This window comes from Pteronotus mesoamericanus, unplaced genomic scaffold (genome assembly GCF_021234165.1).
Source record: "Pteronotus mesoamericanus isolate MK-2021 breed Mesoamerican mustached bat unplaced genomic scaffold, CSHL_Meso_final contig_221, whole genome shotgun sequence".
Classification (NCBI taxonomy): domain Eukaryota; kingdom Metazoa; phylum Chordata; class Mammalia; order Chiroptera; family Mormoopidae; genus Pteronotus; species Pteronotus mesoamericanus.
In genome coordinates this window covers 5,032,899-5,054,262 of record NW_026555092.1, presented here as the reverse complement: position 1 = coordinate 5,054,262, position 21,364 = coordinate 5,032,899, and the positions used below count along the sequence as shown (strand labels likewise).

At 44.8% G+C, this 21,364-nt stretch overlaps 1 protein-coding gene and 1 long non-coding RNA gene across 2 annotated transcripts in view; one reads left to right on the top strand and one right to left on the bottom strand.

Moving 5' to 3' along the window:
• The window catches only part of PAFAH2 (platelet activating factor acetylhydrolase 2), a 35,137-nt gene that overhangs the window by 4,304 nt on the left and 9,469 nt on the right, over nucleotides 1–21,364 (top strand). Inside the window, exons 2-10 of the mRNA XM_054571770.1 lie at nucleotides 1,733–1,855; nucleotides 2,866–3,019; nucleotides 3,805–3,901; nucleotides 8,229–8,297; nucleotides 8,663–8,804; nucleotides 10,088–10,201; nucleotides 13,273–13,364; nucleotides 14,786–14,956; nucleotides 16,741–16,889. Of these exons, the coding sequence (XP_054427745.1) occupies nucleotides 1,766–1,855; nucleotides 2,866–3,019; nucleotides 3,805–3,901; nucleotides 8,229–8,297; nucleotides 8,663–8,804; nucleotides 10,088–10,201; nucleotides 13,273–13,364; nucleotides 14,786–14,956; nucleotides 16,741–16,889 (1,078 nt within the window). The 5' untranslated portion in view covers nucleotides 1,733–1,765. The remainder of the gene's footprint in view (nucleotides 1–1,732; nucleotides 1,856–2,865; nucleotides 3,020–3,804; nucleotides 3,902–8,228; nucleotides 8,298–8,662; nucleotides 8,805–10,087; nucleotides 10,202–13,272; nucleotides 13,365–14,785; nucleotides 14,957–16,740; nucleotides 16,890–21,364) is intronic.
• On the bottom strand, nucleotides 10,088–12,787 carry LOC129069196 (uncharacterized). The gene is made up of 3 exons (XR_008528988.1): nucleotides 12,711–12,787; nucleotides 12,080–12,209; nucleotides 10,088–10,194 (listed from the first exon to the last, which is right to left on the bottom strand). It is a non-coding gene; the product is annotated as an uncharacterized LOC129069196 (long non-coding RNA).

Here is a 21,364-nt window from a genome sequence, read left to right as displayed (position 1 = left end):
TTTCAACCCTTAACCGTCAAACCAAAGTCCTGGGCTTTACTCTTATTGGACTAACTTGGGTCATCTAAACACTCTTCATCTGAATACTGACCAGCAGATACAAAGGACTGGTTGGCTCGGGTCAGTTTAGGCCCAACTCTGGAGGTTAGGGATGGGTCAGCCACAACCAAACCACAAAGCTTTTGTGTCAGAGGGCAAGATATATTGAGAAGTCTGATGATGTTCTCCCCTGTTACAGCCATACTACTCATGATAAAATTCTGGCTCTGCTAGCTGTGTGTTCTTGGGTAAACTTCCTGACTTTATCAAGCATCATTTCCCTCATCTGTAAGATGAGATAGCAGTAAATATCTCAGAGGGTTGTTGAAAGCATTCAATTAAATAATATATGTAAAGCACTTAGTGTAGTTCCTGGCACAGAATAAGTGTAGTGATGATGGTGGTGCTGGTGGTGCTGAGATTGAAGAGGGATACAGAGCAATGGCATTGGCCCCAGAGTAGGAAGCAGCCAAGTTACAGGAATGTTTGCAAGTCTGAAACATGCACAGCTGCCACGTTGAAGGCTCCTGTTTGAGCTACTGCCTCCATCGCACTCTTTCCTATCTCTACCACTTGGCTCTTACATTATGTCCTGTCTGGAAATGCTTTCCTTTTTCTTCCCTGCCTCTAAGTCTTCCTCAGTTTCAAGGCCCAGCCTAAATGCCATATTTATAGTCAATAGTTTAGGTCAGTGACTTTGTAAGTATACAGCTGGCCCTTGAACAGTGCAGGAGTTGAGCGTGCTGACCCCTCACGCAACCAAAAACCCATGCATAACTTTTGACTCCTCAAAAACTTAACTACAGCTGTGCCTTAGTATCTACAGGGGATTGGTTCCGGTACCCTCCCCTGCCACAGACACCAAGATCTACAGATGCTCAAGTCTCTTATATAAAATGGTACAAACAGTGCATACAGTCAGCCCTCAGCATCTGCAGATTCCCAAGCACAGGTCAAAAATGCTGTTTTTGAACCGCTGTTGATTGAATCTGAAGATGTAAAACCCAGAGAAATGGAGGGCCAACTATATATTTATTGAGAAAAATCCATGTATAAGCAGGCCTGTGCAGTTCAAATTCATGTTCAAGGTTCTACTGTCTCCCCATGAGCAGGATCAATAAGGGTTAAGAGCTCAGGTCTGGGTTAGACAGACCTGGGTTTTGCCACCTATAAGCAGTGTGACTTGGGAAAGTTATTCAACCCCTCTCTACCTTAGTTTCCTCGCCTCTAAAACAGGGTCTTAATTAACTAAGTACCTTCCTCAGAGGGTTTGTTGAGAGAACGAAATGATGCAGTATATATAAAGGTCTTAGTTCAATGCTGACACAGTACGTAATAGACCTAAGTAGTTATTATTCTTTGCCTCATGAGGACAAGGTCTGCGTTATATTCTCTGCAGCAGTTACTGCTGTGCTGGGCACAGAGTAAGCACTTAGTGGGTTTTGAGAAGCATGCAAGCTGTCTCTGCCCTTTACAGACATCTCCCCACTCCCTCCCCCAACAACAGGAAAAGCAGCCCCTAAGCCTTGGCAAAGGCAGTGTAGCAAAGCAGATGAGGTGAAAGACTGAATGAGTCACTGGAGGGGAAGATGGGGTGATAAGGAAGGGTGGTCAGGGATGACAGATGACACATATAAGCAACAGGAAGCTAAGAGGGAACCAGAAAGAGGTTGTTCTGTGTTCTACCCTCCAGCCCAAGTCGTTGTTTGATGCAACTGGTGATGAGATGGGGGTCAACCAGTCCGTGGGCTTTCCACCTATCACAGGACCCCACCGTGTGGGCTGCGGGGATGTGATGGAGGGCCAGGGTCCCCAGGTAAGTGTCTGCAGCTCCACCCCTGCACCTCTGCACTGCTTCTGCCCACACTGTGACTCACCAATAGCTGGTGTGCCGGTGCAATTCCAGGCGGGGGAAACGGAGATAGAGCTGGTCTGGATTTGGTTATGGAGCTCCCGGGTCTGTCCTCCCTGACCTTTTCTTTCCTCCTTCCAGTTAGAAACCTCTCAATAAAGATAATGAGTTCTTCTTCCAGTTCGGAGGAAAGGGGGCTCTGGCTTCAAAGGCGGCTTTCAGATCCTTTCACCCGTCTTGAGAGCAGATGCTGGATCCTGGAATGGTTATTGATCTCATACTAATCCACGTCTGTGAGGCGAAGAGCAGTGGACCATGTGTCGTTGGCCTGTGACTCCCAACCTGGAGGGGAAGACAGTCTCCTTTTTGTCCTCTCCTGCCTTTATTTCTTTTCCTCTCCTGATTTAGTTCCAGAATTTTCCTCCATCAGTTTCTAGGCTCCTTCTCTGCTGGCCCTTGGATGCCCCCCCGCCACCCCGCCTCACACCTACTTGTGAGAGGCACGTACTTCCTGGTAACCTCTTACCTGCTCCTGGGTAAAAGGAGTGTACTGCTGCTTCCCCAGGGCCAGCCTGGAGGTGACTCACTGATGCCACCCCATTCAGCATGTGGGCTAATCTCTCACTCCTGGAGTTCCTCGAGGCCCAGGATCGGGGCCAGATTTAGATCTTTCAATGTCCCAAGCACTGAAAGTATTTTGGTGCCCCCGCCCCCTCTCCCCGCCGATGCAATTCAAAATACAGTTGTCTATTTGAAATACCATAAGCTTTATGTGTATCCTAAAAAAAAAACAACAAAAAACAAAAAACTTTCTGGATTTTCTGAATGCAAAATTCAGGTATATGAATTGAAGGTAAAGTTGCCTCATTTTGATGCTTCACCAGTGCCCCAAACACCTACTGAACATGTCTGTCAGGAGATCTAGCAGTGCGTGGGCGTCAGGCTCTGAGCTGCTGCTCTCTTCTTTCTTCCAGGGGAGCTTCTTCCGACTCTTCTACCCCTGCCAGGAGGCAGAGAAGACCCTGGAGCAGCCCCTGTGGATACCCCGCTATGAGTACTACACTGGCCTGACCAATTACCTACAGTTAAATAGTCGCTGGTGGCGTTTGCTGTTCAACCTGGCTGTGGGTAAGAGCTGGCCTCACCCCTAGATGCTTTCCCAGCTTCTTGGTTATGTTCCTAGGGGGTCCCCAGGCAGACACAGTGCCTTATAGCTTGCATTGTCCAGCGCTTTTGTAGTGGGGCATCCATTAGCCAGCACGGTGCGGAGAGTGGGGAGAGAATTATACAAGCTTTTATTGTAGAGTGAGACTGCCCTGGATCTGAGTCCAGACTTTATTGTTTACTACCTGTAAGACTTGGGCAAGCTATGTAACCTCCCTGAATACCTGCCTTTGCAGGCTTCTCTGGGATGTATGTAGAGCCTCTACTGTGGTATAGGACAGAGAATGTGTTCCATAAATGGTGGCTATTACTCATTTATTCGGCACGTAATCCCCACTCTGTGCCAGTTATGTAGTGCAAAGAAACATTAACTGCCAAAGGGCATGCTGTCTCCTGCAGTTCCCCTCCAGCTCTCTGCTCCGCTGGGTAGGGTCACATTGAATCATCCACCTTCCCCAAAGGCCACACCATTAGGAACTCTACCCACTGCCTTGGCATCCCAGGGATTTACCCCCGAGTTGTTCAGTACTTCCCATTTGGATTTATCTTCCCCATTTTCTATTGTGTTCATGCTTTCTAGAAGAGAAGAGGGGAACAAAAAGATGATTGATTTCCCTGGGCTGCTCAGGGGTACATGGTGGTCCTCCAGAAAGGAGGGACATGTGTTCCCACACTTGCCTGTGCCCAGGCTGCCCTTGGGATTACAGCTTGGGGGCAGCCAGCGATTCTATTGCCTATATCTCTGCTAGGGTCTTGTCGCCTGCCTGTTAGCTGGAATGGCCCCCTTAAGACCAAGGACTCTGGATACCCCTTGATCATCTTCTCCCATGGCCTGGGAGCCTTCAGGTAAGAGCTTCTCTCCCTTAGACCTTGTCATATTCCTTACCTGGTGACAGCTGCTGAGTCTTAGTCTCAAAGGCCAGAGAAACAGACATTTCCATCTGCCAGCTGTATTACCTACCATCTGCTTCATTCCATAGTGTTGGGCCCACCTTTTCTCAAAGGTATTTCCCAAGCTCCTATCACCTGGCAGAGCCTCTCCGCAGGCTTCACATCCTTCACTTTTCATGTTCCAGCATTTATATAGATCAACATGTTTAGCTTTCTTCCTATATAATAGCCAAGAACTATTAGAAGCTTGAGCGGTATAGTCAGAGAGTCATTTATTCAACATATAGTGAAGATAACTCTGCACTGACGTAGCAGCGAATGAAAGACTCACTTCTTGCCCTTGCGGAGTTCTCAGCCTCACCTTTACATCTCAGCCAGACCCCCTGTGCTCTGTGTGAGCCTGGGACAGTTGTAGCGCTCTGAGCCTAGATTTCATCATCTGTCAAAGGGGGATGCAGCCCCCACAGGGTGGTTTGGGAGGGTTCAGTTAGACTAGCACCTAGTACAAGTGCACATGCAGTTCTCTTCATTTCTACCTGGAGGAACATGGGTTTGTGAACTGTAAGATCTCTTTTACCAGACTTCAGGAGGCTCTTCCTAAGTTGTATGTGTCAATATCCAGTCAGTATCATGAAATGAATTCTGATTTCTCACCTTGGTGAGTTACTTATCTTAATAACTGTAGTACATATGCTCCTATTTAAACTTGTGAATGTTCTCTATGTTCATTCAACATATTTCAGTCTAGTTTATGTACCAGAATGTTACACATCTCAAAGGCATTTATTTTTGCCTCCCCACCTCCCAAAACATTGTATACACTGTAGCTACAGAGTCCTACTTTAAAACCAAATATGATCTTGTCATTCCAGCATCTGGAACAGTGCCTGGCAGGTAGTAGATGCTCAGTAAATATTTATCGAATGAATGAGTGAACTTCCCTACTAGCTCTTTGTACTTAATTCAGCTTCTTTCAAGGTCTTACCTGGAGGCATGTCCTAGACAAAGTTTCCAGCCTCATTTCTTGCTACTTGCCCTACTCCAGCTCCCAGACAAACTGACCTTCTTTCACTTCCATAAGGCACTGTGTTATTTTCTGCCTCAGGGTTTCATCTGTGCTGTGCTTTGGTGGCTGTTCCCTTTACCTGGAATGTATGAGGTCTGTCCAGAAGGTATCCAGCCATGTACTATGAAAAATAGAGACATTTATTGAAGAAGATAAAAGACACAAGAAACATTGTGCATAGGACAGTGACGCTCAGTCCCCTTCCATATAGGCACCTTGGGACCTCTCCCAATCACTATCAGCTGCCCCGTCATATTTTCCTGTACTTCACTGATGGTCTGAAATCTCTTCCCTTTCAAAGGTGATTTTCATTTTGGGAAGAGCCAGAAGTCACAGGGCGCCAAATGTGGGCTGTAGAGGGGGTGAGTCACCTGGGTGATGGGATGTTTTGCCAAAAAACTGTACGAGACGCGATGCATGAGCAGGCATGTTGTCATGAGGAAGCTGCCAATCACCACCAGTTGCCCACAGCTGCGGCCTTCTGAATCATCCAAGTAGTTTCCACAAAGGATTGTTCAAGCTTAACTTAAAATTTGACGCAGATTCAGTGCTCTACTCGCCCAGTCATTTTGAATGCGATGGCCACACAGTGCACATGCTCACTCAGGGGCGTCTACTGCCCCCACTGACTAGTACAGTGAAGTCGTCATTGTCCATGCTTTCACATTCCAGCCCACTCTCCTTGGCTGCCAGGGTACATCAATGTGCAAACGATTCTCGTTATGTTAACAATGGCTGGACTTTTTCTGGACAGACCTTGTACTTTTCTCCTCGCTTTCTCTTCCCTCTCTCCCTCTTTTGCCTAGCTAATTCCAAATTACCTTCAAGGTCTTAGTGTGGATGTCATTTAGTTAGGGACACCCATCCTGACCCCTACATTGTATTAGGTTGAATTTTCTAGTAATGTACTTTGATAAGACAATCGATACTCTCAGTACTTAACATAATTGTAATGAATTAACTATTTGTATGACTATTATTTAATGTCTGCCTTTTCCACTCAATTGTAAGCCCCATGAAGACAGAGACCATGTCTTCTTTGTATCTCTCCCAGTGTACAGGGCAGTACCTGGGCAGTAATTGTTTCCCAATAAACATTTATTGAATAAATACAAGGGCTTTGTTTCTAAAGCTTCTCATTCATTCAGAAAATATCTGTGGAGGACCTCTCTGTGCCAGTCTCTTGGCATGAGAGGAAGGTGAGACATACAGAGATAAACAAAACAAAAAATTCACATTCACTATAGAGGAGCCTAAATATGGACTCGTGTAACCATGGCCCATGGCAGGGAGAGAAGAGTTGATGTGAGATGAGGCCAGAAAGACAAGAGGATGGTTTCAACACCACTTTCTTACTCAATAAATTTAGTATCTGCTGTGTGCCAGGGCCTATGCAGGGTTGGGTATTCTGTAGTGAATAAAATAGAGTACCTCCTCTCAGAAAGATAGTCTAGCGGGGAAGGAAGCTAAGAAACATTTTCTCCTAAGTTCACAGGTATTTTTTACAGAGAGCAGGTGAGCATATGACTTTAGAGAGTGGTCTTTTTCATCTAAGCATCTATATTGAAACTTCACACCTCAGTAGGCTTGGGTGAGCCAGTTATAAATAAATACTCATCATTAACCAGAGCAAAATTCAAAGAAAAGGGGAGGGTTTCTTTGGTAGTGTCTGGTTAATTCAGGCTATGAGATCTTTCGTGTGGGTCCTAGACTCATGACTCTCCATGCCATGGATAGGTATGTCCACTTAAACACTACCTAACCATTGGCACTGTGCCGTTACCTCCTTCGGTTTCCACACAGTCCTTTGGGGTAAGTAGAGGGATACATATTTTCCAGGTGAGCAGACAGGCTCTGAAAGGCAGACTTGCCCAAGGTTACACAGCTTGACCTAGAAAGGGATCAGAAATCTCTTTTATTTTTAGTACATTGCCTCCTAGGAGAAAAAGAAACTTAAGAAACTGACCTCGTGAATCAGTTAGGTTCAGGGAAGTTGTATTTAACAGAAAAACCCGAAATAACAGTGACTTAAACAGTGTTGATGTCTTTCGCAGATAAAAGAAATGTAGAAATAGACAGGGCTGATATGGTAGTTCCATGAAGCTATCAGAGAAGCTGACATTTTTTATCTTGCTCTGCCCTGAGTGGCTTCCATTTCTGAGGATATCTCATGACCCAGGGTGGCTGTTTTAGCTCTGGCCATTACATCCACATTCTAGGCACTAGGAAGGGAACACTCTCCTTTTTAAGGAGATTTCTTGAAGATCTGTATAACACAACTGCTTACATCCCATTGACTAGAGCTGCTCTGTCCATTTTAGTAGCTTCCAGCCACATAAGGCTATTGAATGTTAGAAATGTGGCTGGTCCAAACTGAGATGTGATGTAAATAAGAAATACACACTGGATTTCAAAGACTTCATATTTAAAAAATTAATAAAATATTACGTTATTTTTTAAAATTTGTATTTATTTTGTTGAAGTGGTCATGTTTGGCTACATTGGGCTAAATATATTATTAAAATTTCACCTTTTTTTTTACTTTTAAAAGTATATCTACTAGAAAATTTTAAATTACTGAAGTTAGTATTATATTTTGATTGCTGGGCTAGAACTTAATCACACAGACAACCTGGCTATAGGAGAGGCTGGGAAATGTCATACTTTGAAGGAATGACAGCATCTTTAACTCAAAATCAGATTCTGTTATTAAGGAGGAAGGGGAAAGGTGTTCGGAATGGGCAGTTGTCAGTGTCTGCCATATTTCCTTTTTTTTCTGTAAAGTTGGAGGACAGACAAAAATTCCACATGCTAAATCACAGATGCATATTTGCATGATAAAGACATAGAGTCCTTCTCCTCAAGGTGCTAACCAACTCATTTGGGAGACATACGATATAACAATAAAGATGCAACTGTTGAAGTAGCCAAACTGTATTGCAGGGATGGAGGGGTGTTTGTGGAGATGAGAGTCAGTGTACAGACTTGCAAAACACTGTGGATTGGCTTGTACATGCTTCCCAGAGGAGGACACTTGGAGCCTTGGTGAGAGCAGGGATAGTCTGGCTGAAGAAAGCACCCTGAGAAGGGCTTTTACAAATGAAACTACCCCCATTCAATCTTTTGAAATGGTCACTAGCAGAGACTGGTTAGTATGGGGACTAAGGGTGGGCCATTTTTCTGACGACTTTTCTCTGTTTCTTCCTGAATCTCTAGGACAATGTATTCAGCATTCTGCATGGAGCTGGCCTCCCATGGCTTTGTGGTTGCTGCATTAGAGCACAGGTGAGGGATGACAGTCTTAGGGGACTGCCATGGATTGGGTGCCTGCATTGGGCTAGGATATAGGCTAGTCCCCTAAACCTCAAGACATGCAAGTATCATATCTATTTTAAAGGTGAGCAAACCAAGGTTCAAAGATGTTAAACTATTATACTTGCTGAAAGTGACACAGCTGAGTTGGGGGTTCAAACCTAGATCAGTCTCCAAAATCTATGTTTTTTCTACTTTCCTATCCATGCTTCCAGATCTTTTTCCCTATTAGCCAAAGGATGGCCCAGAGTGTCTTGGCTGAAAAGGAGGATTTGGTAAAGGGGAGAAACAAGCTCAAGGTGTCTTCTGGTTTCTCTCTGGTGGCATGTGTATTTCAGGGATGGGTCAGCTGCAGCCACCTGTTTCTGCAAGAAGACCCCAGAAGAGAACCAGCCCACCAATGAGTTGCTGGTGGAGGAATGGATTCCCTACCGCCAAATTAAGGAAGGGGAGAAGGAATTTCATGTTCGGAATTGCCAGGTAGGCTTGTGCCAATTGAGGAAAAAGAATCAATTAAGTCTGTCCTCCTTATACTACATTCACTGAGAAGACTTATCTGACCTTCTTTCTTGAAATCTCAGTCTTAGCGAATCTGAGCTTGTGAAGTCAGTAAGGAGAAATGGGGTATTAATCAAGACTCTTTATAATTGCAAGGGACAGAAACCCAACTTAAGCTTGCAAGGCAACAAGGAGAATTGATTGACTTATGTAAGTGGACTTGTAGAAAGGGCAGGTCCACTGGAACCAGACTCAAATGCCATTAAGATTTGTTTTTCCTTTTCACCCCTGTGTCCTTTGCTGATTGGTCTCTGTAGACTGGCTTACTTTATGAAGTTAGAACCACAGTTCTTGACAGTTCTGAGCTTGCATATGTTTGACCTCACCATCTGAGAGAATGGGGTTTTTTAGAGGTTGCTCCCCCAACCCCTAATCCCTGCCCCAAGATGCAGTATGAAAAATCTGGGAGTGAGACTCATAGGCTGGGGAGAAGTGCCAAAATGGGAAGTTCCCATCAGAAATACACTGTTAAATTTTTTCTTTTTGCAGGGTCAGGGGTAGTCCTCAAAGGCAGGGCTAACCAGAGAAGTGGGGTGGGTAAGTGCTAGGCAGACAAAAACAGTAGATGTGGGCAATAAATGGGCAAGTAAAGTCTAATACTGGATTAATAATAAGAGCACCGTTATTTCCTTTTCTTTTTCTTTTTTTAAATTCTCGTTCGAGGACATGATTACTGATTTTAGAGAGAGGAGAAGGAAGGGGGAGAGAGAGAGAGGGAGAAACATCAATCTGATGCCTCTCGCACATGCCCCGACCCGAGTTGCCTCATAGCGCTCTGACCAGGCGCCCCATGACACGGTTCTGAACCCACAACCTAAACATGTGCTCTGACCAGGAATCAAACCCACCAACCACCCTTTGGTTTACAGGACAACACTCCAGCCAAGTGAGCCACACTGACCAGGGTGCCTTTTGTTTTCAAAATGCTTTTATATAACATTGTCTTATTTGGTCTTCCTGACAACCGCAGGGGTAGGTAGATAGAGTGTGAACTATAGGTCTGACTCCATTGTACCATCAGGTGGTGCTTACGCATGCTGCTGAGAAGGAGCTGAGGCTTTCTCAGCATGTGTGGCCCACAGTGCTTGCTGAGATGTGGGTGAGCACACTGTCCCAGTGTTCTTTGTTGGCTCTGTAGGCGGTGAGTTTCTCTCTGGATGGCTTGTGCAGTGTTCCAGCTGCCACCGGCACTGTCTCTGTTGCAGGTGCATCAGCGGGTCATGGAGTGCATACGGGTGTTGCAGATCCTGCGAGATGTCACTGGTGGGCAGACAGTCCACAACATCTTTCCTGGTGGATTGGATCTGATGACCTTTAAGGTAGGACAGCAACTGGTATGACCTGAGCACATGTATCCATCAGGACTTTCTCAGTTACATGTAACAGGAACCTACCGAACTAACTAGCTTAAACCAAAAGAGCATTTACTGGCTCAAATAACTAGGAAGACCAAAGACAGACTGGCTTTTAGCCAGTATAGTTGGACCCCATGTCTCAAACATTACCATCAAAGCTCTGGCACTCCTCTGTGGGTTTTATTCCCATCAGAATAGTTACTTGCAGGTAGCCCAAGCCTACATTTCAGCTCTGCTCCAGGTTTAAAAAGAGACTCTGCTAGCTTCCACTAATCTGGGGACGGCTGTGGCCCTGCTTGGGTCGCGTGCCCTTTCTGAGACAATCACTGTGCCAGAGGGATAGGGTAATCTGATTGGCCTGCCTTGGTTACACACCTGCTTCTGACATCCCCACAGGGACACATAGATAAGGGAGAGGTGGTCCCTGCCCCAAAGGAAGGTCTTTCTGGCAGCAAAGAACCTATGTTCCCTGCAGGCTAATTCCTTTCTTTGAAGGAACCCCAAGTATCCCCAAGAGGATAGAAACTGCCTTGGCAGCTTGGTACCAATTAGGTACATCTTCCTCCCCAACCCAGTCTTTTCACCTCTAATTTCAAAAGTAGCTCAGGCTCTATTTAGAGAACTAAGAAATCACACAAAAGCATAAAGAAAAAAGAGAATTCTTTTGACATTTTGATGTTTGTCCTTCCAGTTAATGTTATTTCACATAAGCTGTTTTGTGGCCTTTTTCTTCACTTAGCAAATATGTATAAAATAACAGTTACTGCTTTATGAGCACTTACTATGTACGAGCCCCTCACACAGATGTACACAGGAAGCATTATCACCTCTTCACACAGAAAGAAACCAAAGATGAAAGAGGCTAAGTATCTTCCCAAGGATACACAACTAAGTAAGTGGTAGAGTTACAATTTAAATTGGGCCTTTTGGATTCCAAAGACTGTGCTGTGTGCTGCCCCAAAGCCTCTTTAGAAAATATCTTTTAAAGGCTCTGGTAAAGTCCTCCAGGGAGAAGCATCTGTCTGGGTGGCCAGTAGGTAAGGCAGAACCTGAAAGCCGGAGCGCTTTACCGGCCCCCACTGGAGAGGCAGGGCCCCCAGGCACTGAAGCCCAGGCCTGCGTGCATGTGAGCCTGAGACAGGCATTGGGAAATGGCAGGCCACAATATGGTTGGATTAGTTAAGAGGTAGCCTTTTGGAGAAATACAGAGTAAAAAAGGCTAAGTTAATTTTTACCTATGAGATTGAGTAAGATCTGAAAATTGAGTACTCATTCTTGTTGGCAAAGCTATGGGGAAGTAGATACATTGCCTGATAGAATACAGATTGCTCCATGTGAGGCAGTTTGGCAATAGCTATTAGTGGTACAAATGTACATATTTTTTGATCCAGCTATTTCCAGTTCTGGAAATTTATTCTACAGATACTTGCATACATGAAATATGATATATATACAAGGTCATTCATTCCAGTGTTGTTTGTAATAGCAAAAGACTGACAGCATTCTAAATGTTTACCGAGAAAGGAACTAGTTTAATAGATTATGGAACAACGGATGTATTCATTTGGGTTATACTAATTGCTGTAATACATAAACCCCAAATCTCAGTGGCTTAACACAATAGAAATTTATTTCTTTCCCACATGAAACCCAAAATGGGTGCTCCTCTGTAAGGGTTGACTCAGGGATCCAGGCTCCTTTTATCTTACAGCTCTACCCTCTCCCACTTGTGAAACGCAGCTTCACTGTGTACATTAAGCCAGGAATGGGAAAGGGCATGGAGATTTGTACGAAAGAGTTTGCATGCACTAGGCCTGAAGTCAAGATTTCACTTTTACTCACATTCTGTTGGCTTGTGGGTCACAAGGCCACATCTAACTGCTGGAAAATAGAGTCTAGCTCTGGGTCCAGGAAGAAGAGGAACAGGTTTGGTGATTGTCAGCTGTCTGTACCATGGTGAAATCAAATGTAGCTGTAAAAAAAAGGAAGTTCTTTATGTACTGATATTATTATGCAAAAAGGTAAGATACAATATCCCTTGCATAAAAAGAGGAGAAGTGTATTTTCATGTTTACCCATATATGTGTTAGTAAGCTCTGCAAACACACGTAAGAAATTTATCTATTTGGGGGCAGGGAGTGCGACTATGAGGAAAGGGAATGGGTAGGTGGGAGACTTCTCCGTATACTCCTGATTTTAGAGTATATTAACCTATAAAAATACCCGAACAGGCCACCAACCAGGTTGCTTATCTAGAGGCACTGAGCAAAGGGGGAGAATTTAAATATAAAGCCTTGGGATAGAAATTGGAGAAAACAAGGGTTCAGGGCGGAAGATGGGTAGCAAAGCCCACAGAGATTTCCCGAGCCCCTAGCAGACAGCTGCGGTGGCTTTTAATATAACGGTACCCTGAAGACTTGAAAGACAGCTAGAAATAGATACATGCAGAGCATGTTTGAGCGAGCGCACTCACTCTCTGCTGGATAAAAGTCAGGACAGGGATGCAGAAGAAGCAGAACCTGAGTTGGTTTCCCTACAAGCAGGTCTTGCCTCACAGCAAAGTGGGCAGGCAGCAGAAGCTCCCTGTTCTGTCCTTGGCCTGGTGCTTGCGTCATCCCGCTGGGCCGGTTTTAAGGCAGGGATCTAGAGGATGGAGAGAGTTTTAACTCTTACTGTGCTCTTAGATGGATCAGGTTGGAATCACATAATTTTTATCTATTCATTTATTCATAAATATTTGAATGTCTACTCTAGTCAGGTATTGTAGGTGGTAAAATTATAAAAATAAAGATGAAAAATGTGGTTTTTAGAATTCCTGCCCACACAAAGCTGTTCAGTCCAGGGATTGCCTGACAGGTTGCTCTCCAGTGGGCAGGTTCTTAAGAGTGCGGGGGTGGCGGGGGGAAAGCGGGGGGCTCACCCACTGAATTGTGCTCTGCATCGTTGTCTCACTGTTTCTTCTTCTTGCCCCTGAAGAATTCCTTAAAAAAGGACTCTTCAGTTTCTGACTTGGCTAAGCTGTCTGCTTTCCTCAGGGCAGCATCGACATGAGCTGCATGGCTGTAATGGGACATTCATTGGGAGGGGCCACAGCTGTTCTGGCTTTTGCCAAGGAGAAACAATTTCGGTGAGTTCCCCAGTAATGTTGTTAGCTCCACACACCATTCATGCATTCAGCACGTATTTGTTACCCAGGTACTATGGGCTAGGCACTGTTTTGCGGGCTGAGGATTCAGTGGTGAACAATAAAACAAGGTTTCTGATTTCATGGAGCTCGTGGGAGGAAACAGACTAGTAAATGAGCTAAAGGATAACCAAATCCCCAGCACCCAAGTGCAATGAAGAAAATAAAACAGGCTGATATGCTAGAGTATCTGGAAGCTTTTTTGATAAAGTGACAAGCCGAGATGCAAAAGGCAAAAGAAGCCAGCCATACAGAGTTCTACGGGAAGATCATTCTAGGCAGAGGGAACAGCTAATGCAAAGGCAGTGGAAGGCAGCTTGCTGTTATCTGGGGGAGAGCGAAGAGGAAGAGGTTAAAGAGGTGATAAGAGAGGTAAATGGCCAGGTCAGAGGGTCTTTTGGCTCAAAAGGAAGTTAGATTTTATTCTCAGTTTGATGGGAAACCGTTCAAGGAATTTAGGCAGAGAAAAAAATTATTTACATTTTAAGAAGATCCCTCTGGTTACTGTGTGAACTGTGGATTATAGCAGGACAAGACAAAGCAAGGAGGTGAGTTAGAGAGGGGCTCTTTCAAGTCAAAGTGAGAGGTGATGTTTGGCACTAGGATGGAGGTAGTGGGATGGAGAGAAGTGAATGGAGTTCAGGATATGTTCCAGAATTTTCAGGACTACATGGTGTATGAGATGAAGCAAAGAAAGGAATCACGGTATTTCATTTGTATGTCCATCATTTGAGCGAAATTGATCATCCTTTACTGAGATGGAGAAGACTGGAGGAGCATTTGCGGGGGGGTGGGGAGTTGGGGGAGGCTTATTTTAGGACCTTAGTTTTGCCCTTGATTACCACTTGGTTACTGTTGATAAAATGGCCAGATCTTTGAGCTGTGGCACCTAGGAGGCTTCCCTGACCTCCCCTGCCATGTACACGCTGGGCTCACCTAGCAACTCTTGGAATCAGGGTGCTAAGCTGTTCTGTCTCCCCTTCTTGACTGGGAGCTTCTTGAGAGCAAGAACTGTGTCATTTATCTCTATATCCAGAGCACAGGGCTATAAGCACATAGTAGTACTCCTCAATGAATGCTGAAGAAATGAAGTGCTGTTCTGTGTAACTGAAGTCAGCTGCCTGAGAGTAGATCTAGGGGAAAGAGAAGGTCTGATCCCTGCTCTCACCGAGTTTAAAATCTAGAAGGATCTTTGGCGACAGGTGAAAGTGGTCTCTATCCAAGATCCCAACTATAGGGCGTGGACCCTGGCACCTCCTTCTTGGCCTTCTGAACCTTACCCCACTGAAGGAAGACCTCTACCCCTTCCCTGACTGCCCTAAAAGCTTCTGCAAGGCAGTGCCAAATGTCTGGTTCTGTTCCAGGTGTGCTGTGGCTCTGGATCCTTGGATGTTTCCTCTGGAACGTGACTTTTACCCAAACGCCCGAGGCCCTGTATTCTTCATCAATACTGAGAGATTCCAGACAACGGAGACTGTCGCCTTGATGAAGAATATATGTGCCCTGCATGAACAATCCAGAATCATAACAGTCCTGTGAGTAAACCCCAAGGTCATGGTCTCCAGTATCCTCTCCATTCTCTAGTCAACTGCAGCTCCCTTACTTCTTTTTGGATTATCCAGAAGCTCTATCTATTATTTGAATACCTGCATGCTTCCTGAATTTCAAAATCTTACTTCCTTTACAAAAAAATTTCTTATTTGTTCTTTTTCCCCCACTTAATTCTACCTACAGTGATTTCTTCACTAGTTTATGACTTTGTGACAGGGTTTATTTGTTCCTTTCTGGAAAAACGGTATAGGGGGTTGTGTGTTGGGGAGGCAGAAGTGTGGTTCTGAGTGGACTCCAAAGATCTGTGACCTCATTTGGGAATTTTATTGGGTCTTTTGAAGACTGTGGATATGGTAGACCTTTGACATTCACAGGATAGATTTTTAGGGACCTTCATGACTATCTAAATTCAGATATCTTCCAGAAACCATCTGTATTCTGGCTAAGAGAAACCACGTTCTCTTCACATCCATCACCAGCACTATCAGATAGTTTTTCTTTCAGAAAAAATTGTTGAGTAATTTTAAGAAACATACTATGCATAGGAATTTGCCCAGAGCTCCAGGTACAGGGCCAAAGGCTCACCGACAAGTCTCTGACTTGCTCCCGTCCTGCACGTGAGCCTAACGGCACACATGCTTCCAGGATTAGTGGCCCTCTTTCAGCAAAATGACAAGTGACTGCACGCTAGACCTTTGGAATCCCTCAAGTAGTTGCAATGCCAAATCCACTGCCTAGGAAGGCTAGGGATCTGGTCAGCATCAGTGGCTTCTTCTCTTGTTCATCTCAGCCCCCACTCTCTTCCATGGGGCCAGCCCCTCCCTTTTCATGTTGATTTCATGGCAACAGAAAACTGCTTAGCAGTTTCTCTAGCCAGTCAGATTCAGGATAATTGTGACCGCTGGAGGGAAGGGAGGTGCAAGCAGTTGGGAATGATGTATTGCTTCTCAAACTGAGTGGTGGACACTAAAGTATCCACTATATTCTTCTTTTATTTATATTTATATTTTTGCTATATATTTATGCTTTTTCATGTGCCTTAAAAAATACATTTTTTAAAAGTTAGGGTTTGGGGTTTTATTTTTTTTCTTTTGCATAGTATCAAAGTTTAGCATTTAGATTTTCCTTTCCTCATCAATCTGACTAGCAATTTTAGTTACAAGTAATTTAGCCCAAAATGAACCTAGTAAGAATTTTACCTTTGTATTAAATGTATTTGATATCAAAGGACTTAAATTCTAATCCAGAAACCCTCTTTTATAAGCACTTGCCCTCACTTAAATTCCTTTTTCCTGTTTATTTTTTGGTACATTCGTGCAGACAGGAGCTGACGATATGTTTTGTGAATGTTCGGAAGTCCCCACGGAAAAGCCTTGGTGCTATGGTTTATAATGACATGGGAATGGCAAGTGCTGACAAGGAATTGCCTCCTTGCCCCTGTCCCTACTCCAGCTAACTCAGCCTTTTCCCTGCACTGTCAGACATTGCGGTCTCGGGGTTCAGCCAGCTCTGAAGCCGTGCACACCTATGTTCAAATTCTAACTCTGTTCCCTTACTAGCTGTGTGACCTTGGGCAGGTCATTTCTCTCCTGGTTCTGTCAAAGGGGACAATGCTTCCCTTTATAAGGGAATATTCTTCCCTTATTGTGGAAATTAAGTGAGACACATAATACACATAAAGTACCTAGCACATAGTAGGTGCTTAACAAATATTTGTGTGCCTGAGCTTCCAGACTCCTACCATTTATTTGTTTTTCTTTTCCTCCAGTGGTTCTCTTCATCGAAGTCAAACTGACTTTGCTTTTGTGGCTGGGAGCTGGTTTGGTAAATTCTTTCAAACCTGTGGGACCTTGGACCCCTATGAAGGTCACGAGATTGTGGTGCGGGCCATGTTGGCCTTCCTGCAGAAGAACCTTGGTAAGCACAGAACTAGGGTTTGTGCGCAGCCGTGGGGTCCCTTAGATTCCCATGCACAGTGGTCTATAATGATATGTCTCGGATCAGGGAGACTTAAGGCAAAAAGAAACTGACTGAAGGAGAGAGTTACATAGAATTATAGAAAGAACACTTAGCTGAAAGTTTGGAGATCCTGACTCTGTCTTTTATTACCCAAATGGCTTTCACCTACTCATTTAACTTCTCTGAGCCTTGGTTTCCTGAGTGTAAATGAAATGTTCACCTCTCTTCCCCTGCCTCTGTCCTAAATCATTATCACTTACCTCATCTGTATTGTGGAGGAGGTTATGATGATAAATGGGTTAAATTTGTAGAAGTGCTTAAAAAAAGGCCCTGGCTGGGGTGGCTCAGTGGATTGAGTGCTGGCCCGTGAACCAAAGGGTTGCCAGTTTGATTCCCAGTCAGGGCACATGCCTGGGCTGCAGGCCAGGTCCCCAGTAAGGGGCGTGCAAGAGGCAACCACACATTAATATTTCTTTCCCTCTCTTTTCTCCCTCCTTTCCCCTCTGTCTAAAAGTAAAATAATAAATAAAATCTTTTTTTAAAAAATAGCATGGGTTATGACTAATGTCATAAATCACAGACCAGCTAAATGGCAAGGCCGTAAAGGTCTTTGGTCCAGCCTCCTGCCCGTAGGAGCTGTCCTTTCACAGTCAAGCCGCTCATGAGGTGTGCTGCCACGAGAGTCAACCCCCACCACCTCTGGAAACTAATGATTTTAAGAGCTGATACTCTAGGCTTTTGGGGGGTTCCAAGGACTAGAGAGATTCATTAATTTACCTCAGGGAAAAAAAGGGGGGTTTGCTTATGAAAGCACACCTTGCCAGGATGAGAGTGAAAAGTTGTAAGGAGCCGTGGTGGCTCACAGGACTGACTGCTCTTTCTTTCATGGGCTCAGTCTCTGTCTCTTCCCCTTCTGAACACCTCTATTTCTCTCCCCTTCTGAACACCTCTATTTCTCTCTGCTCCACTCTGCCTTTTTCTTCTTTCTACTGTGTATTTTTTTCTCTTGCTGATAACATCTGCTCATTCAGAGTTTCTGCTTTGTCAGAACTTCCTTATAACCAGCTGACATGACCACTCACAGCTTGTTCTCTCTACCCTCTGGCATCCTTCCATCTTCAGTTCCCACTGCTCACTGTCTTATTTCCTTGGATTTCTGAGACCAGATTCCCCAGACAGATAACTTGATTGTCTCAGCTCATTTTTACCTGCCAAAACACATTGCAGGCCACTGTCCAACCTAGGCCCGGAGCGCTTGTGATCAGATGTCCCTTTCTGATCCAATCAGAGTAGAGTAGGCTACCCTTATCTGCACGAGGCTGATCCCCCCACAGGCGCTGTGCATAGGGAAGTTTCCTTCAGGATGGAACTGGACAGCCTGGATGTCTACGGTCTGACAACTCTAACCTAAAACCAAGATCTGATACTTTCTAACTCCTCCCTCCTTGCCCTGGTTATCCCCTCAGGAGCTACCCAGAGAAGCCTCAGACCTTTACATGTGGCAGGCAGCTCTTTAGGTATTTGAAGCCACCTATGGTGTCCACTCTGCTGCTAAATGTCCTTGGTCCCCCACCTTTTCCCCTACAGTTCCATACATTGCCATTTATTATCACCTTTAGATGCACTGCTTGTCGGCGTGCCTTTTAACATATGGTGCCTTGAATTGAACAGGATGTGCTAGATGCAGTCTGACAATGCCTGGAACAGTGGGTCTGTCACCTCTGTGCCTAAATACTACACAACTAGTTGGATGGCCTGAGTGCATTAACGTTTCCAACAAGTGCCTAACAAATTTGGTTTGGATTGCGTTTTCAAAGCATGTCTGTCCTATTATAAAAGTGTTGACTTTTTTAACCTAAATTTGCATTTTTATATTATGCCTGTTGCCTGTTGATTTTATCTTACTTTCATCAGCCATTATACCAGCCCGGGTTTAGGGAGTTTAGGGTTAATAGAGATCTTAGAGTATCATTCTTTTTTTTTTATCCTCACCAAAGGACAGTTTTTTTTTCATTGCTTTTAGAGAGAGAGTAAGGGAAAGAGAAACATCGGTGTGAGAGAGAAGCATCAACTGGTTGCCTCTCATACGCACTCAGACTGGGAATCAAACCCACAGCGTAGGTATGTGCCCTGACTGGGAATCCAACCCGCAACCTTTTGGTTATGGGACAACGCTCCAACCTAGCCACACTGGCTAAGGCAAAGCATCATTCTTATCACCTGGTAGGAAAGGAATGCATCCATGGGTCAAGATTCTTGAGGAGCCTGACTACATAGTCTTTAGCCCACTTTCTCTGTTTCCACTTAGGCACCATGTCATTAAGTAAGAGCTAAAGATGGCAGAGGAGCCCACCATGGCATGTTTGAACTCCCTTTAGTAGCAGTGTCTGCTGAGCTAAGGTAGTCATTATTGGAGGCCACCAGAAGAGAAGATGGAAGGTAGGGAGTGTAGGAAGATTGTTGAGGACTTGCTTTATACCAGGCCTTCCACTAAGTACTTTTGTGTAATCCTGAAGACAGCTTTTTCCAGTAGGTAATTTATTATTAACTCCATTTTACAGATGACGATAGTGAAGCTTAGGACATTTCAGTAATTTATCCAGTTATGTGGTTACTAAGTAGCAAAGCCAGAATGCAACCCAGGCTGTCTTATTCCAAAGCCCATGTGCTTAATTGCTCCACTATTCTGCCAGTAACTCTGACGACCAATGATGCAGTCAGTCTTCAGGGGACACAGAGGACAGGCACCTAACTCTGACAGGAGGGAAAGGACAGCTAGAAAATGAAGCTCCCTAGACAAAGCAATGCTTGTCTTTAATCTTAACAAATGATTAGAGTTCATCAGGCAGGGAAGGGGCAAGGGTCTTCTAGAAAGAAGACACAAAGGTTTGTGTGAGTCTAGTCAGTTTTGAGAAACTGTGTTTAGTGTATCTGGAGCTCAGGATAGTGAATTGTCAGAAGATGGAGGTAAAAAATGGGTAGAAGCCAGATCTAGAAGCCCATGTATTTGCTGAAGTAAGTTTGAATTTTATTACACAGGCTGTGAGAGTCTTTGGGTTCTAAGCCAGGGAATGTCATGATTAGACTTGTATTAGCAGTCTGGTTGCATCATGGAGGATGGGCAAGATGGGGCAGGTTGAGAGGCAGAGAGCCCAGGTAGGATGCTCTTGAAGTATCTAGGTGATAGAGATAAGACAGAGTCTGAAAACAGGCGGAGGCTCTCTGTTTGGGTTCCTTAGTTTTGCAAAGAGGGAAAAGCTTCTTGGTGGCTTCACGGTACCTTTCGCCTGGGAGAGAAATGAAAATAGGTTGTAGGTGGCTCAGCTGAACCTCTCACCACTCCTAAAAAACACCCCTGAGAGCACATTCTGCCAACACAGGGATATTATCTTCCGCTGGGAAGAATGGTGCTGCTTTCATATTAACTACATGCAGTTCCTGCCTGTTCGTCCTCTCTTCCACTCGCTCTCCTGGAAGACTTTCACACCTTTCCCTTTCTCTTCAGACCCCCAGCACTTCCCTGCCTTTCCTGTCTCTCAGCTGATTAACTTTGCCTCCCACTTCACCAAGAAAAGGGAAGCAATCAGTGCTTCCTCAGAATCCGGACACTCCATCAGCCCACCTCCGTGCACGTGCTCAGCTTTCTGTCTGGTTACCAGCGTTTCCTGCTCCGTTCCCTGACTAAGGCCGACCCCTCCCTCTGCACACTAGACTTCATCCCTTTCAGTCTGCTCAAGATGGTTGTGCCAGCAACTCTTTTCTCTTTACTTTAGATCATCAGTTTTTTCCTCTCCACTGGCTCATTTCAGGCTGAAATTTCTCTTAAAAAATACCTCTCTTGACCCCATCAGTTGCCACCCTCTTTCCCTGTTCTCCTAACAGCAGAACTCCTCAAAAGAATGTCTGTCTTTGCTTTCTCTGCTTCTTCTCTTCCCATCCTCTCTTAAACCCCTTCCAGTCAGGCTTTTGCATGCCAGTCCTTCGTGAAAAGTGCTCTTGTCAGGGCTGCTTGTGACTTCCACAGTAAAATCCAGGGTTCCGTTCTCACTCCTCATCTCCGGGGAACTCAGCAGCTCCTGACAGGGTCGGTGATGCCATCCTTCCAAGACACCACCGTATGGGTTTTCTCCCATCTCGGTATCTGCTCCTCCTCCGTCTGCTTTGCTGGTTCTGGGGCTGAGTGCACGGACCTCTCTAGATGTATGCCCTGAGGCCATCTCCATGCTGACAAGTGTCCAGTTCATATCTCCAGCATGATGTCTTTCAATATCAGATTTATGTAACCCACTACTCAACATCTAATAAACACCACAAGCAAAAACTGGTCTCAATGGCAGTCTTTCCCCTCTCAACTAATAGTCGCTGCATCCTTCTAGTTACTTAAGCCAAAGTCCTTATTTATGTGTCTTTTCTTATACCTCCCATCCAGTCCC